This window comes from Rhinolophus hipposideros (genome assembly GCF_964194185.1).
Source record: "Rhinolophus hipposideros genome assembly, chromosome: 21".
Classification (NCBI taxonomy): domain Eukaryota; kingdom Metazoa; phylum Chordata; class Mammalia; order Chiroptera; family Rhinolophidae; genus Rhinolophus; species Rhinolophus hipposideros.
The window spans coordinates 35,860,231-35,876,483 of record NC_138067.1 but is presented as its reverse complement, the minus strand read 5'-3'; the positions used below and the strand labels follow the sequence as shown (position 1 = coordinate 35,876,483).

Below are 16,253 nucleotides of genomic sequence, written 5' to 3'. Positions count from 1 at the left end.
CTTCTTTGATTTTATTAAAAATCTTGGTTTCCAGTAACATTAGCAAAGCTACTTATTTGCTTAGTCTAATATATAATGTCAAAATGTATATTGTAGTCTCAAAATTGTGAAATATTTTTTCAAAATAAAAATACCAGTATTATTATGAACAATAAGACTACTGAATGCAGTTTAAGATTTCATTGCATTTCTTTTTCTCTTAAAATCTACGTACCACTGGAGGCATCAAATGAAACCAGTGTTTTAACAATTCTTATCTAAAACAGTTGTGCCACCAACTTCATATAGAATTAGGTTCATTTATTCGTTTGAGTTTTTTAAGGATTTCTTTTTTCTTTTTCTCATTGTTTAAAATTATCAGATATTTCAGTCAAAAGTATGAAATAATGTACATTCAGAGATGTCAGGCTTCCATTTCTCTCCTTTCTACCTTATTGTCTCCTGGCCTGAACTATTTGAAAGTTGCAGATATCACCCTTAATATTTGGACACATCCTCTAAGAACATTTTCCCACATAATCACAATACCATTCTCTCACCAAAGAAATGTAACAAAAATACAATCTTCTCTAATATACAAAATTCCCATATTCAAATTTCCCCCGTTGTCCCAAAAATGTACTGTAAAACACATTTTAAAAAATCTGTGATTCAACCAATATTCTGCATTGTATTTGGTTGTCACGTCTCTTTTAAGGTAAAACAGTCCCCATCCTACCCCCATTGACCTTCTGAAGAATACGGTCTAGTTGTTTCAGTCTAGTTGTTTCGTACAAGGTCCCATAACTTCTATTTCACCTAGTATATCTTTGGGATAGATTCCTAACAGTAAGATTGTTTGGGAGAAGAGTAAACGCCTTTGTAGTTGTGCTGAAGATTTTCCCATAGGTGTTGTTACACATTGCATGTCCACTGATATAGTGGAGTGCTATTTTCCCATAGTCTTGTCAACAGAGTGAGCTGCCAAAATTTTGGGTTTCCTTTTTCCCTAGTCTGATAGATAGGAAATGTATCAAAGTGTGGTCTCAATCTGCTTTTCTTTTATGATTGAGTTTGAGCAGATATTCTGAAAATTGTCCATTCATATATTTTGCTCATTTTCCTATGGACTTGGGAGTTTTTCTTTACCACTTTGATATTACACATGTGTGCGCATACACATACAATCCTTTAGGGTATAAGTTACAAAAATTTATTCCCAATTTGTCATTTTTTTACTTCGCTCATTTTTTTTTGCCAAAATGCAAAAAGTTTGTTCTTGTCAATACTTCCCCTTATTGCATCTGAGTTTTGAATCATATTTCAGAAAGTTTGCTCAACTTCTAATTTATAGAGGAATTCACCTTCATGGATCTCACGTTCTGTTTGAGGGGAACAATAAAAGATAAAGTAAAACACAATATATTAGAAGATGAGATGTGCTATGGAGAAAAATTGAGCAGGGAGTGGGGAAAGGACCCTCATATTCAATAGGGAGGTGGGGGGTGGGAGCTGAGATGAAGGGGAGAGGGGGGGACACTCAGGCGGCACACAGGAAAGCATATGTATAAAGATTGGGTAAGAGTAGCCAGGGATCGGAGAAGAACTGGGAGAGTGAGAGTGCCTGGAGGCCAAGTGAAGAGTTGTGAGGAGGTGGAAAGCTAGGTTTCAAGATCATAAAAATATCAAATCTGCCTAATTTATTAACTTACTGCGACCCCAAGAAAACTCCAATATGTGTTTGTATTTATTCTGGAACCAAGCAAGTTGGGTATAAAGTTCATTTCATTTGGGAGAAAAAAAATAGCAAGAAGAGACATCAAAACCTTGAAAAATAAGATGATAACCAGCCATTTCAGATACTAAAATGTATTACAAAGCCTGTATAATTAAAACACTGTAGGGATGACACACGCAGTTCAGACAGCTTGGAGAAAACCCAGATACAGCCCATTTACTCATGGAATGAGTGATTAGTGTATGAAAAGGTGGCATCTCAAATCATCTAAAAGTTTCCTTTTATAAAGTTTAGGTGGGTAGTTTTACTTTATAAATTGAATAATTCACACAGTGAAATGCACAGACCTAAAAAGTACAGCTAGATGAGTTCTGACAAACGTATACACCTGTGTAACCCCACCACTCTCAACACATACAGTTGGTCCTTGAACAATACAGGTTTGAACTGTGTAGGTCGCCTTACATGCAGATTGTTTTTCAATAAATAATACAGTACTGTAAATGTATTTTATTTTCCTTATGATTTTAACATTATTTTCTCTAGCTTACTTTAGTTAAGTTTTGGGGGAGTCAAAAGTTATATGTGGATTTTCAATTGGGTGGGCGTCGGCACCCCTAACCCCCCATCTTGTTCAAGGGTCAACTGTAATATATTTACAACTGTAGAAAGTTTCCTTGTCTCCTCCTTGGTTGATCCCTGTCACCCACCACTCCTTCAGAGGCAACAACCACTGCTCTGAGTGTTTTAATAAGTGCTATTGGGATTTATGTAAACTAAGACAAAATTGGATCCATTTGCATAAATTCCAAACGGCTCAGAGAGTTAAGTGTAAAAAAAGAAGCTATAAAAACTAGAAGGCAGCTCTTAACCCCTCTCCACCCGGCGCCCGCAGCTGCACTGTCTCCTTAGCCCTCACACCAGTGCATTTGCACTCAGGGCCTTTGCACGCCTCGCATGGCATTTACTGGTGACCTTTGCTGTGCAGCCCTCTAGTTAACATTGCTCCTCCTACAGCCCACTTTATTTTTCTCCATGGCAGTTATTTTCCAACATACCAGATATTTTGCTTACTTATCTTGTCAGTGGTCTGCTTCCCTGTCCTAGAACGACAACTCCCTGAAGGCAGGGACTTTTGTCTATTTTGTTCAGTGCTGGATCCTCAGTGTTTAGAGCAGGTACTCAATTCTTTTTTGCTGAGGGTGAAAGTGATGAGAGGTGTTTCAAGGGGACCTGGGGTGGGGTCCAGAGTACCCCATTCTCTTGGCTTCGGTGGGATGAAGGTGGGTAAGGCAGTTGAGAGGAATAGCAGAACAGCCTGTGAGGGGGCTGGCAGGTGTGGGTAGAGACAATGGGCTGACACACCCAGGTAAAGCTTTCTTCCATATTGAGGGAAGTGTCGAGTGACCAAATGTGAAGAGCTCTTGACTCATGTTTGAGCCCCCTCTTCATCTGCACAGCTGCTGCAGGGTGCCTTGGGCCTGGACCCAGCGCAGCCGCCACTGGGCCAGGGACAGGCCCTGGCAGAGCTCCTCTGAGAGGGCGACTTGGCCTGGCTGCTCCCACCTGGGGACGGGAATGGTGTCAGAAGGAAGGCATGGGCCTCCAGGCCCTCACTGGCCTCCCCACACCACCATGGCCGGCTATCACCAGTCTCCCTTGCCCCACTCCTCCCCAGTGCTGAGTTCTGCCTGTGCCACCCAGCTCAGCCCCACCCCACATCCTGTCCCCGCTCTCACCAGTCTCCCACAACCCCCTGCAGCTTGGGGATTTTCTCCAGCGCTTGTTTCAGCAGGTTCTCCAGCTGCTTCAGAGCCTGTCCCAGATTCTCTTTCTGTTCCTTTTCCTGGGATGCCCAGCTCTGCAGCAGCCCTGCAGATTAAGAAGCCCAGGAGGCAGCATTGAGTCCTTTGGTTCCTTGGTGCCTTGCAGCCAATGGGTCACCACGTAAGTCTCCAGTCACCTAGTCTTAACCTCAGCATGTCTCCCAAACCTCTCCCTCCTCCCAGGTCCTCATCTCAAGGGCAAGCCCACTGCCACCCTCCAACCCAGGCCTCATCCTGGACACCTCCCTCCTGGACAGACCATCAATCTCTGTGGCCCATCCCTCATCTTCCTCCCACTTCCCTACTCACCCCCCAGCGTCCCTCCTAGGCTCCAGGCCTCAGCCTCCCACTCTACTCCATTCTGTACGGGGTAGCTGAAGTGATCTTCCTGAAGCCTAAACCTAAACCGGAGCCTTTCCCTCTCCTGCGTGGACCTCTCCAAGGCTCCCCGTGCACCCAAGACAGTTTAATCTCCGCAGCCTAGTGCTCGAGGGTTTGCATTATATGGTTGCTGCTCACTGCTCCTGAGCAAAACCTCACCTACCTCCCAGGGACCATCTTTCCTCCAGGAAGCCCTTCCCAGCATTCTTAACCGTAAGGCTTTCTCCTCATACTGCTACAGCCCTGCATTCCAGCGCTGTTTCCCCCTGGAGACTGTGACTAGGTGTAGTCTCCCTCCACAGGCCCCCAAACAGACTAGCTCGGAGCAAGTGCAGACCTGCAGTGTGCTCGACCCCTTGGGCCTGAATCCTGACTCCAACCCCTCCTTGCCTCGTGATCTTGGGCATGACACTTGCCCTTTCTACAGCTGCTTCTGTGGTCAGGTCATTACCTGAGCCACAGGACACTGAGGCAGAGGGAAGATTGGAGCACTCTGGAAATGAGACCCACAGGGCTTGCTGACAGGTTGGTGGGGGGTGGCTAGGGGCCTGGGAGGAATTAAGGATGACTCCTGCGTTTCTGGCTTTGGCACCTGGATGAGAAGGGTGAAGTCATTTATGGAGGGAAGGAAACCAGGTCGAAGAAAAACAAAACTGCTTTGGAACAGAAGGAACCCAGTCCTGTTGGGACATGTAAAGTCCACGATGCCCCTGAGGTTGGACGCAGCTGTGGTGGGTTTTGGGCTGTTCCTGCACACCACTCCCTGCCCATGGCAGAGGGGGAAGGCAGGGAGCCCGAAACTCAAAGGCCAGAAAGTGATCTCTTCCTACTTTGCTGATGGTACTCCGATTCATTTGTCATCAGTTCACCTCTTCTATCTAGTTAATCCTTTGATTCCTTGCTCTACCATCGGAACACCCCTGGGGCTGGACCATTCTCACCTCTCTCCCCACTGAGCTTTTGGGGCCAGCATCTGGTAGGTACCCAGCAAGTGCTTGCTGAGAAAATCTAGGAATGAATGACTTTTCTGCGTTTCAGTTTCCTCATCTGTAAACTGAATCTTAATAACCCCTAACTTCCCTCATGATAAGGACTGGAAGAGACTGAGCATGTGTAGACAAAATGATCGCAATCTCCCCAGAGTCACAGAGCGCTTACTGCACGCCCTCCATTGTTCAGTGCCCTATCTGGGTAACCTGACGACATTTTCCTAGCAACTCTATAAGGTGCTATTGCTATGCTTACTCCACTGAGGAAACTGAGGCACAGGGAGATGACATAAGAGAAAGTGCTGAGAAGACAATCCAGGTAGTTTAACTCCATAGCCCCGTTTTTAACTACTCAAGTATACTATTGGATGGTGACAAAGGAGTACTTGGCAATTAGATGGGCAGTGTCACCTAGAGCACACACCCCTCAGGAGCCAGACTGCCTGGATTCAAATCCTAGCTCTGCTATCTGGGCAGCTACCAAGGCGTCTGCGTCCAGGTCCTACGTCTGTAAGACGGGGAGAATGGCAGCACTAACCCCCGGAGCTGCTGTACAGATGCAACTAGTAGACATGCTTAAAGCACACAAGGCTCTGCGCCAGCAGTGGGTGTTGTGATTGGTTCTGGAGGCTGACGGTCCTGGGAATGGACAGGCCTACCCTGGGTAGATGGTCCTGGAGGTAGGCTGGTCTTCATGTGGAGAAGATCCCAGCACCGGAGACTCCGCTGGTCCTGGAGGAACAGAAGGTCCTGGCGAAGAGAGGTGGCCTTCGGAAGGAGCAGCTCTGGAGCCTGGAGGGAGGCGTGAAGGACAGTCACCTTGGGAGGGGTAGGAGTGGGAAGACAGGTACTCACCTAGGGGACAGGCACTCACCTTCCCTGGAGGTAACCCCAGCATGTGGCTGAGCACTATGAGGCTGGAGCCCCTTGAGGATACAGGGTGCAGCTGGTGGATGGACGGCAGGACTGTGGGCAGGGGTTGCAACCTGGGGGGAGAGTCCAGGTTGGGTGGGACACCGAGAGGGAAGCTTGGTTCCAGAGGCTCTGGGGGCTGAGAGGTGGGCTCGGGAGGCCCCGGAACTTGGAGGTGGGTCTGGGGACTAGGTTTCAGAGTGGGGCTGAGGACCTGAGGGTGAGGTCTGGCAGCCTGGGAAAACTGGGGGTCTGGGATTATTGTTTTCGAGTGGCCCAGGGACTGACAGTCATCCTAGGGAGGGGATGGAGCGGTGGTCCTAGTCTCACCCTCTGGGGCTGTGCCGAAGCAGGGTGCCCAGCAGAAGGTGGGGCAGATGCCGGGCCTCCTCCTCTAGACAGCGAAGCAGCTCCTGGCTCTGTGGTGCCACTGCCTCAGAAGTGGGGGCCACTTTTCGCTGAACCAGAGCCAGCACCTGTGGGGTAGGAAAGGGATGAGAGGGACAGCCTGAGGTCACCAGCCCCTTCCTTAGGAGACTGGGTCCTATCCAGACCTCGCTCCAAATCCCAGCTCACCTCCCCGGGGCTCCGGCACAGGTGTGTCTTGCTGGCTGAGTTGCCCTTGATGAGCAAGCGGACCTGTTCCTGTGTCTCCTCCTGGAACCGAAACAAACTGCTTTTCCTTCCAACCTCCCAGCCTCTGGCTCTGCCCTGCCCTTTGCACAGGTCCTGCTTCCTCTTGAGACACTCACCCTGGGCCTCACCCCAGACCAGGAGGCCCAGCTCTGGACCTCAAGGCTCCCAGCCTCACTGGGCCCGCCACCAGGCCTTGCCCTCTCTCCCAGAGTCCCACTTCTCACCACCAGCTGGCGCCAGTGCAGGATCCGCTGTTGTTTGGCCTGTAGCTCCTGCAGCAGAAGCTGCCGCTGCACAGCCGCCTCCTCCAGCTCGTGGCTCTGGGTACACAGGGCCTTGAGCTCTGCCCATAGGCCACAGCTCCGGAGCTCCAGCAGCAAGGCCTGCCTGGGGGACAAGCAGGAGAGAGCAAAGGACAGGAAGGTGACTAAGACTCACAGTGGAGGCGGCGAGATAAGATCTGTAGGAGCCACAAACACACAGAGCCGGGAGGCAGACGGAACCACAGGGGCAGAAAAAGCCTAGTATCCTGAGACCCTAAGGAGAGAGATGGCCCAGAGGCCTCTGCCCAGGGAGCCCCCTCACCTCTCGCTGGACCCGGGGGTACATCTTGCCACCTCCTCCATCAAGCTCTGGAGGCGCCGGGTCAGAATTTGATGCTCTTTCAGGAGTGGGCCCCGCTGGGTGACCAGTGTACCCACAGTCTGCCAGCCCTCCTGTGGCAGGGGTACAAAGTCAGGGTGGGTATCGTCCCTGGGGGTGAGGGGATCACGTGGGTCTTGGGATGGGAAGGGGATGGAGTCTAGGAAGGGTGCCTGTGGGTCACCTGGATGAGATGCACCATGGACGGCAGGGCCTGGCTGGAATCTGACTGGTCTGGTTCCTCGGACCTAGGGATGGGGTGACACTGCTGAGAGAGGAGCCTGTCTCCTTGCTTGGACCTTCGAGGGTAGCCAATGTCAGCCCACCTGGGTTCGGTCCCTCGCTTTCAGTTCCACCCTCATGAGCAGGTCCTGACCCTGTCCCTGCTCACCCAATCACCCGTGCTGCCTGACTACAGAAGCATTCTACTTCACACCTGGCTATCTCTGTATCTCGGAGCCCGTCCGGACTGCACAGGGACCGGATCTCTGCCTCCCGCTCTGCAGCCAGGTGCTCCAAGGCGGCCAGGACATGGCCTGGAGGGTGGCTTGTCAGCAGTGTCTAGTAGAGGGAGGGTGAAGTCAGGGCAGGATGGGGGCAGGGCTGTGAGCTTGGACCCTGTGGGGACCAGGCTGCGATAAAGAAGCAGGTCCCGGCATCCTGAGGTTTGATCATGGGGCAGTGGGCGTGGCCTTTTCTGTGAGCCCTCCTCACCTCCACAGAGCTAAGCCACTGCTGGTAGGAAGTTCCAAAGTGGTCATCTCGAGGGGTTCTGTGGGGTTGGGGGAAGGGACAGAGAATGTTACAACACACATCTGTGATTACCACCACTCTACAAAGTGGGAGCTGTCACTGCCCCCAATTTACAGACGAGAAAACCAAGTTCATCTATGCTGGCTAGACTCGAGTTCCCCACTTAGACCAACTTGCTGGCCTTGGAACCTTACACGTGTGCTGTTTGCTTGGAAAACCCACTCAACCTTTTATCCTTGCTAAGTCTCTTCAATAGAGAACCCATCCTTCTTGTGTCCTTAACTGGATAGGGTGTCTCCTTTGGGAACCCAGAGCCCCTCAGGCTCCTTTCCCCATTCCCCAATAGCCCTAACCACCTGGGGTGTCACTGTCTATGATGGGTCTGTCTCCACCTCTTCCTCGCCTGGGAGCCCTGTCAGGGAAGGCCCTGGGGCTGACACAGCCCAGAGGCCCAGTGTCCAAGGAATTAACAGCCAAGTACGTAACTCCTGCCAAAGCCCAAGTTCTCTCCAGGGTTTCTGGGAGCTGGGGGACACTCACAGGATGCTGCCTCCTTTGGTCTGAGGAATCAGGAGGTTCTGTAGGAACTGGGTTCGGAGGGTGCAGGCTGTTCGGACATCACCCTGGGAAGAGAATGGAGCATGAGGAGGACCCAGGGGTCCACCTGGGTCCCCACCCCTTCCCCCATGACCCAGGACTCTTACCAGGACCTCAGGCTCTAGGCCCAGGGCTGCTGATGTCAAGGGTCCAAAGGTTATATCCACTTTGGCCTTCCTGGAGAGAGGAGTGCAGTTGGGGCTGGGGTCCCTGGAAGGAGGGAGCTGGGAGAACTGATGTCTGTGCCCCCTCCTGCTGCCAGCAAAGCTAGTCACAGGGATCACTGACCCTGAATCTCAGGGGCCACCTCCAAAGTTAGGCCACTCTCATCTGGCTGGATGACTACATTAGCCTCCTCACTGGTCTGCCTGATCTCGCCCCCTTCAGTCTGTTCTCCACCCAGTAGCTAATGATCCTGTTAAAACCTCAGACAGATCAAGTCACTGTTCTGCTCAAAAACCTCAAAGACAATATGATATGTCCTCATCACCCTCAGAATAACAGCAATGGGTAACAAACTCTTCTAAGCACTTTGCATGACTTAACTCACTTAATTATCATGCCTACCTTATAAAGCAGATAATATTATTCCCATTCTATAGATGTAAGAAACTGAGGCACAAATTTTGCCCAAGGTCACACAGGTGTAACTGGCTAAGCCAGGGCATCAACTCAGCCTCAGAGTAGAATTCCCACGCCTCCATGGTGCTTTGTCCACCTCTCCAATCTCACCTCCTCATGCTGTTCCTCTTGCCTATGAAACTTAAGCTGAACTGCCCTCCTGACTATTCTTCCCACATCCCAGTTCAGGGCCTCTGATCTGGCTGTCCCCTCTTCATGGAAATTCCTTCCCCAACTCAAATGTTACCTCTTCAGAGAGGCCTTCTCTGACCATCCTACCTAGAATAGCACCTCCCTTTTACCTTCTATCATATTACCTTTCCCTCACAGCACTTATCTCTACCTGTAATTCTACGGTGTGTTTGCTTCCTAGTTTACCATCTGTCTCCTCTGCCTCAGAGTGTAAGCTCCATGAGGGCAGGGTTGTCCCTTGTTTACTCTTCTTTTCCAACACTGGTGTTCCAGATATACAGTTGGCACCATTCTAGGCACTGGAAATGCAGGTGGTTGAGATGGCAAAACTTCCTGGCCTCACGGACTTTAAAACCTAAGGAGTGGAGCTCAGACATGTGGAACTCAAGAAGGGGTCAGGACAGAGTCCTGGGGTGTCTAAGGAAAAGGTCTGTCTACCCAGCCTGGTGATGGCTGGTCCCTGGGCACCTGAGGCTCACCTCTCTATGTCCTGCAGGCGCCTGAGCTGATTCTGTAGCCACTGCATGGGATGTTGGAGCCGACGCTGCTGTCTTCGCATGGCCCCAGCTTGTGCCCGGAAGAGGAGAGCACGCCGCTGGCTGTCTTGCATGCCCTGCAGTGCCTGCTCCAGGGCTATGTCTGTGGGAGGAACAGGGGTGGCCATCAGTACTTCTCCAACCTCCATTCTGCTGCCCATCTGTCCAGCCCCATGCGTCACCCTGCGCCTCGCTCTCTCGATCCATCAGCTCCAGGCTCTGGTCTAACTCTTGGATCTCTGCCTTCAGGCGGGCAACAGCAGCTTCCAGCTCCAACTTCCGACATGCCTGGTGGGATCAGGTGCAGGACGAGATGCATAGCCTGGCTGGGGCTCGGCCTGGCCTGACTGTGCTCCCCACCTGCCCGGGGGTGTGGTAGAGGGTTTTTCCTAAGCTGTTAATGTGTCTGAACCTCCAGCCCCAGAAGAGCACTAGGGAACTCTCCTGGCCCCCCTCCTTCCTCCTAGAATGATATCAGCCTCCCAACCCACTTCCCGTCTCCGTACTGATGATACCACATCTCTGTCCCAGTGAGCCCCACAGCTAGGAGTCCTGAGGTCTCCTGGAAGCCTCCCCCTAGATGTCACCTGGGCTCCTTGCACATACTGACTGGGTCCCACACTGGTCTCAGTATCTCTCCCAAACTAGTACATTCTCTCATCTTCCCTCACCACCTTTGATGCCTCATGTCCATGCCCCCCAAACCCCAGCTCCTGACTGTCTCCCTCTGGACTGTAAACCCTGAGTGCATGGATTGGGGCTGTCTTGTGAGTCAGTGTCCCCAGCGTCACCCAACACAAGCCTGGGCCTAGAGCAGAAGATCTACAAGTCCTCTTTCTGGATGAAAAAAAAAAATCTTGTAGCACAAGCACATGCTTCTCACCTCTGGACTGCACTGGTGGCCATACCTGAGGAAATGAGGCCAGAATTAGGGGATGACAGGGGCTTCCAGGGTGAGGTTGAAGGCGGGGACAGGGCTGGATGGGACTGGGGAAGATAGGAAGGGAGAGCGTTGAGGACCGATTACCAGAGTAGGTTTCCCCGGATCTTCTTGACATTTCTGCAGTGGAAAGGTAGGAAGAAGAGTTACTGTGGGACATGGCTGTGTCCCCTCCCCTGCCACAGCCTCCTTCATGCAGCCAGGCTCACCTCTGGCTGTGCACGCGCCGCAAGACGTAGGCCCAGATGTCAGCCCCCTGGCCCAGACACAGCCTGTGGAGACATCACCCAGGTAGGAGGATCCTCAATCTCCGGGGGTTGGGGAAGGTCTTTACTAAGGAATCTCATTTCTGGGGGAAGGGAGGGTTTATACTTTTGGGGGTAAGATATTCCCTCCTGGGTGGGTCACTGAGAGTGGGGGCCTCTCACTGGGCGTGGGGGTATTTCAGTCTCTGGATGGGGTGCTCCCTGTCTTCTGGGAAAGGATTATTTCCAGTTACTTCCAGAGGTGGGGGTGGGGGGATACTGCGAGGAAGTGCTTTCATTACTGGATGCGGGCCGTCACTCCTGTAGATTCAATCTCGAATGGGTTTGCTGACTCCAGAGTGTCCTCACTGGCTGGGGCGGGTGGTGAGGCACTGCAGGGACAGCCTTACCCAGGAGATCCTATTTAAGACACAACTCGGGAAGGGGGCTTCATTAACGCATCATGGACGATCCTCACTGGTGCCAGGGACCTCACTCGGGGCGGCCTCAAGGGAGGGGATGGAGTGTGGGGTTACCGCCAGGACGTCCTCACTCACATTCAGTATTCGCTTCCTAGCTATATATTACACGGGGGGTGGGGGGGGTGCGCCCTTAGGGGTTATTGTTACTGGGGCGGAGGAGGAGGAAGGCGCATCTTCAGTCAAGATGGGGTTGTCCCAGACACATTATCTCCAGCATGGGAAGTCCTCACTCCCAGAGCGGCCCTCACCTGCGCAGCGTCGACTCGGGGGCTCGGGCTGCCTCGGGTGCCTCCATCTCTTCCGCCGCCCAGCATACCAGTTCCCGCACTTCCTGCCCTAACTCCATGACAGCGCCTCGGCCGCCGCCGCTTCCCGCACCGTCTTCGAGCTTGGCGCCCGGCTCTGACGTCCTCAGCGCGCCGACAGTGACATCATCGGTTGCCGGGTAGACCAGGGCCTCCAAGCTTTGCAAGGAGCTGTCCTGCATCTCTCACTCATCCAGAATGGGTCCGGTTGAAAGACGATGGCGGGGGCGTGCAAAAACGGTGGGGCTCACATGCTTTTTGCATCCTTCCTCTCACTACCAGTTGTTCCCGACGAGGCAAAACGTCCCTAATGCCTCTCTTGATTTTCTTGACAAAATGGGATTTTCATCTTAGGAGGATGAGAACCAGGAGAGGAGATGCCAAACTTACTGCTCTTGTCGCGGGTCTGAGTAAGGGATACCATGACCTAGTATCTCCCTGTCATGCTTTCTTCCAGATTCATTTGCCCTTACCATTCCATAACATTCATGACCCCTAGGCTGGGGTCACCTCAGTGGCTGAGACAGCCCCAGTCTCCATGCTAGGGAGCTCACAGTTCAGTGGGGGACATAGACGAGTCACCAGGTAGGGATGGTAGAAAGCAAGCAGCAGGGTTTTGTCAATTTGGGACACAGGGAGTGTAAGAGGTCTGTGGGGTGCCCCAGAAAGCACTGGATAGTAGGGCTAGAGTTCCGGAGAGCACAGTCAGCCTCAGATGGAGCCCTGAAAAGTGGCAACATTCAGGGACCTTTTATTCAGCATGCTTGCCTAGGTCAACAGTCTGTCCTCAGTGTTCAGTGCAGAGCCTGACTCTCTAAATAGTTGTTGAATAAACAAATGGGGGGTGAGGCAGGTGGTGGAGTGATACTAAAGCTGGGAACCCAGGGAGGAGAGTGGGGCAGGATGAAAAGTGGGGGCCGAGGACAGTGCTGGACCACAGTAGGGCTATGGAGCAGATAGGAGGGGCCTGAGTGTATGGGGTTGATTGGCTGTAGAGGGGGCTCATTAAGCATGAGGCCCTGGGCTCTGAATTGGGCATTAGGTGGAGCAGACCTTGAAATAGGGACTGTAACCATCTGGTGATATATTTACCTTCGTTCTGGTTTATAAGTTATGAGGGGGAACTTAACTGGTGACTACTATGTCCCTAGAGTCAGACAGCATGTCAAGGCCCTTGGTCAACATAAATAGATTTCTGGCATGAATGCACAAATATTGGCAGGAGTGGAGGCTGCCCTACCCTGTCTCTTATGGCCCGCATCTCTTGGCAGGGTCCCAAGGTTGGTCTTGAGCTCTGGTCCAATGGGCTGCCTGAACTACCACTTCCTTCCCCCATCAACCACCTCAAATTGTTCACTCAAGTTGACAACACTTGACACTCCAGACAGTGAGGAGCAGCAGTCCCATTTGGCCCAACTGAATACTTAGAGCCAAGGTAAGTAACACAGTTGTATGTATTTGTTGGTTTGTTCATGAACTGTAGAGGATGTTACCGAGAAAATAAGTCCATCATGTAGAAAATCAAGAGGATGAGTATGATGAGGCTTCCCATAACAATCCCCAAGACTGCAATGTAGAAGACTTGGTGGGAGGTCTCAGCTGCCAAGGCTCGTTCATTCCACTTGTTGCTGTGCCTTGTCTGATTTGAGGGGCGAGGTAGAACAGGAATAGATGGGCTTAAACAGGTATTGTATGGGAGTAAACCATATATAACTGTATGGATATAGGGTGAGGACCTGAACCCAAAGCCGGGAAACAAGGAAGAATTTGAGTCAGGATTATGGCCAGGATGGAGAAGGAGAGGAGGGCAAGGATTGGCATGATGCAGATTCCCACCTGGATAGAGAAGATCAAGGCTACAATGCCTATGGGAAAACACAGGAAGAAGGCCAAAATCGATAGGCACATGTAATCTTGGGGGGGCTTGTCAGGCAAAATTTCAAACGCCTGGGGAAAGAGAGTGGATTATGACTTAGTATGGCTTCTGGATTCCATCATCCCCTCTGACTTCCCTTTTCACACTAACACATCTTTCCTTGTCTCCCATAAATTCTTCATTGACCCCCCCCTTTAAAACTTATTGACTATCTAACTCCAGCCATGTCCTTTCTAACCTCTCCCTACCCGTTAATACCTCCCTGTCCCCTAGAATTCCCAGCCCCCACCTCCCCCTATGCCCTATAATTACTCTCTGTAACCCTTTCCCTGTCTCCTATAACCTCCTCTATAACTGCCTTGCAGACCTCTACAGCATGTCTCTCTTGGCTCCTTCTACTGTCCACTGTCCCCACCCCACCCCAAAGTCTTTTACTGACTCTTATGATTCTCATTTGTGCTCCCTGAAACCTTAACTGATCCACTATCACACTTTGTTCCTATAACACCCTCACTGTCACCCAATCAACCTTCTCTTTGCACCTATAAAACACCCTACTAAGAAGACCCTCACTCAATACTTTAACACTCACTTTTCATCTGTAAAACCTCCATTGTCCCTTATAAAACTCTCATCCTCTGAAACTTCTATTGTCGTCTGTAGTTCTCTGCTTGCCCCATTTATAATACCCCTCTCTTTGTCCCTATGAATCTGTCTGATCCTGCTGTGACCCATAAACTCTTCCCTCCTCAACCCTGCTCCATAAGCACTCACTAGGCTCCTCTAAGACCTTCTTTAAGCACCTATGTGATAGCGGATCAGTTGAGGTTTCAGGGACCCAGAGAAAACATTTGCAAATCATGTATCTGACAAAAGACTGTATCCAAAATATATAAATGACCCTCAAAACTAAACTGTAATAAAAACAACTTGAGCACCTATGAATTCTAAGTCCTTCTCGTGTCACTCGTAGCTTTTCTGTTTCTTTATAAAGAAAGGCCTGCCATTCCTCCCTCTAAGATGTTCTCTCTAACCAGCTTCTTGACCCTTTGAGCTCCTTTTGCATCCACTTATTACAGCCTCCCAGTTCTCTTAAAGCTGTGCTCCCTCTAAATACTTCTCAATTTATAACACCCTCTTTGCCTGCTTAGGAAGACCTCCTTGTCCCCATTCCCCTTTAACTCCTTCCCTCCCACCTGTACCCCCTCCCCCATAAATTCCCTCCCTGTCCCCAGAAACACCCCCATTAGGGCATCTGGATCTGGCTACACGGAGCCTCTCCTCACTCCATCCCGCTGGGGATTACCATGGAGACCAGGCAGGCCCCTCCTCCTATCCTGGCCGTTTACTTTTATTGGCTGGTTGGAGATTGTCTGTGATATGGCGGGGAAGCCAATACTCGCCTGACTGCTGATTGGTCTGATGGCCTGCCAGTCCTTCTTATACTCGGGTGATTGCTCAATCTAGGGACTTGTTTTTTTTACAGTTTAGTTTTGAGGGTCTTTTATATATTTTGGATACAGTCATTTGTCAAATATGTGATAGGTCCCTGAAACCTCAACAGATCCACTATCACACTTTGTTCCTATAACACCCTCATTGTCACCCAAGCAACCTTCTCTTTACCCCTGTAAAACACCCTACTAAGAAGACCCTCACTCAATACTTTTAACACTCAGTTTTCATCTGTAAAACTTTGTGTCTTATAAAAGTCTCACCCTATAAAACTTATAATGTCATCAGTAGCTCTCTGCTTGTCACATTTATAATATCCTTCACTTGGTCCCTGTGAATCTGTCTGGTCCTGCTATGACCCTTTATTGTTCATCCACAAACTCTCCCACATAACTTCTTACCTGGTTCCTCTAAGACCTTCTTTGAGCACCTATAAACTTGAAGTCCTTTTCGTGTCACTCATAGCCTTTCTCTGTCCCCTTATAAAGTCCTGCTCTTTCTCTAAAACCTTCTCTCTACCTCTGCAACCACCTCCCTGACCTTTGAACTCCTGTGTCCACCTACTACAGCCTCCGATTTCTCTTAAACTTGTGTTCCCTGTAAATACTTCTCTACTTATAACACCTCTCTGCCTCATTATGAACCCATCCTTGACCCTCATCCCCCTTCTATCCCCACTATTCTCTTCCTTCCACCCTCACCCTCCAAAACTCCACCCCCCTCCCTTCAGGCACCCACATTAGGGCATTTGGATTTGGCACTACATAGAGTCTCTCCTTCACCTCAATCTGGCAGGGAATACCATGGAGACCATTTAGGCCCCGCCTCCTAGTCTATCTTTCCACTTCTATTGGCTGATTGGAGGCTGCATGATAGGGCGTTGAAGCCAATACTCACATGGTTGCTGATTGGTCTGAAGGAATTCAGGCTCTTTCTACTCTCTCAAGTGATTGATCATTCTGGGAGTGTTTGGGGAGACACCACTAGGACAAGAGTGATGTGGGCCTAGGAGTCTTGGATTGCTTTAGGTACCTTGAGAGGGGTCATTTAACAAGTTGTAGTCAGGTTGTCTAGGTTGTGAAGGGTGATATTTGTAAGAATTAACATCTGTTCGTGTGCCTATTTGCCATTGTATATCCTTTTCGGTG

The 16,253-nt window shown here is 50.5% G+C and overlaps 1 protein-coding gene across 3 annotated transcripts; it reads right to left on the bottom strand.

The window, feature by feature from the left end:
* Positions 1–11,876, bottom strand: HAUS5 (HAUS augmin like complex subunit 5). Of its 3 annotated transcripts, XM_081030844.1 has the most exons (19): positions 11,718–11,876; positions 10,952–11,014; positions 10,830–10,862; positions 10,686–10,710; positions 9,985–10,090; positions 9,746–9,905; positions 8,561–8,630; positions 8,397–8,479; positions 7,818–7,875; positions 7,540–7,664; positions 7,288–7,351; positions 7,047–7,177; positions 6,686–6,848; positions 6,402–6,482; positions 6,156–6,301; positions 5,788–5,899; positions 5,573–5,705; positions 3,457–3,589; positions 1–3,283 (listed from the first exon to the last, which is right to left on the bottom strand). In XM_081030844.1, the coding sequence occupies exons 1-19, from the start codon at positions 11,813–11,815 to the stop codon at positions 3,166–3,168; spliced, it is 1,902 nt and encodes a 633-aa protein (XP_080886970.1). In that variant the 5' UTR covers positions 11,816–11,876; the 3' UTR covers positions 1–3,165. The 3 variants fall into 3 exon arrangements, with proteins under 3 accessions (XP_080886970.1, XP_080886972.1, XP_080886971.1); XM_081030846.1 differs by lacking the exon at positions 9,985–10,090 and having other exon boundaries at positions 347–3,283; positions 11,718–11,854; XM_081030845.1 differs by lacking the exon at positions 9,985–10,090 and having other exon boundaries at positions 347–3,283; positions 10,686–10,862; positions 11,718–11,848.
* Positions 11,877–16,253: the final 4,377 nt, after the last annotated feature.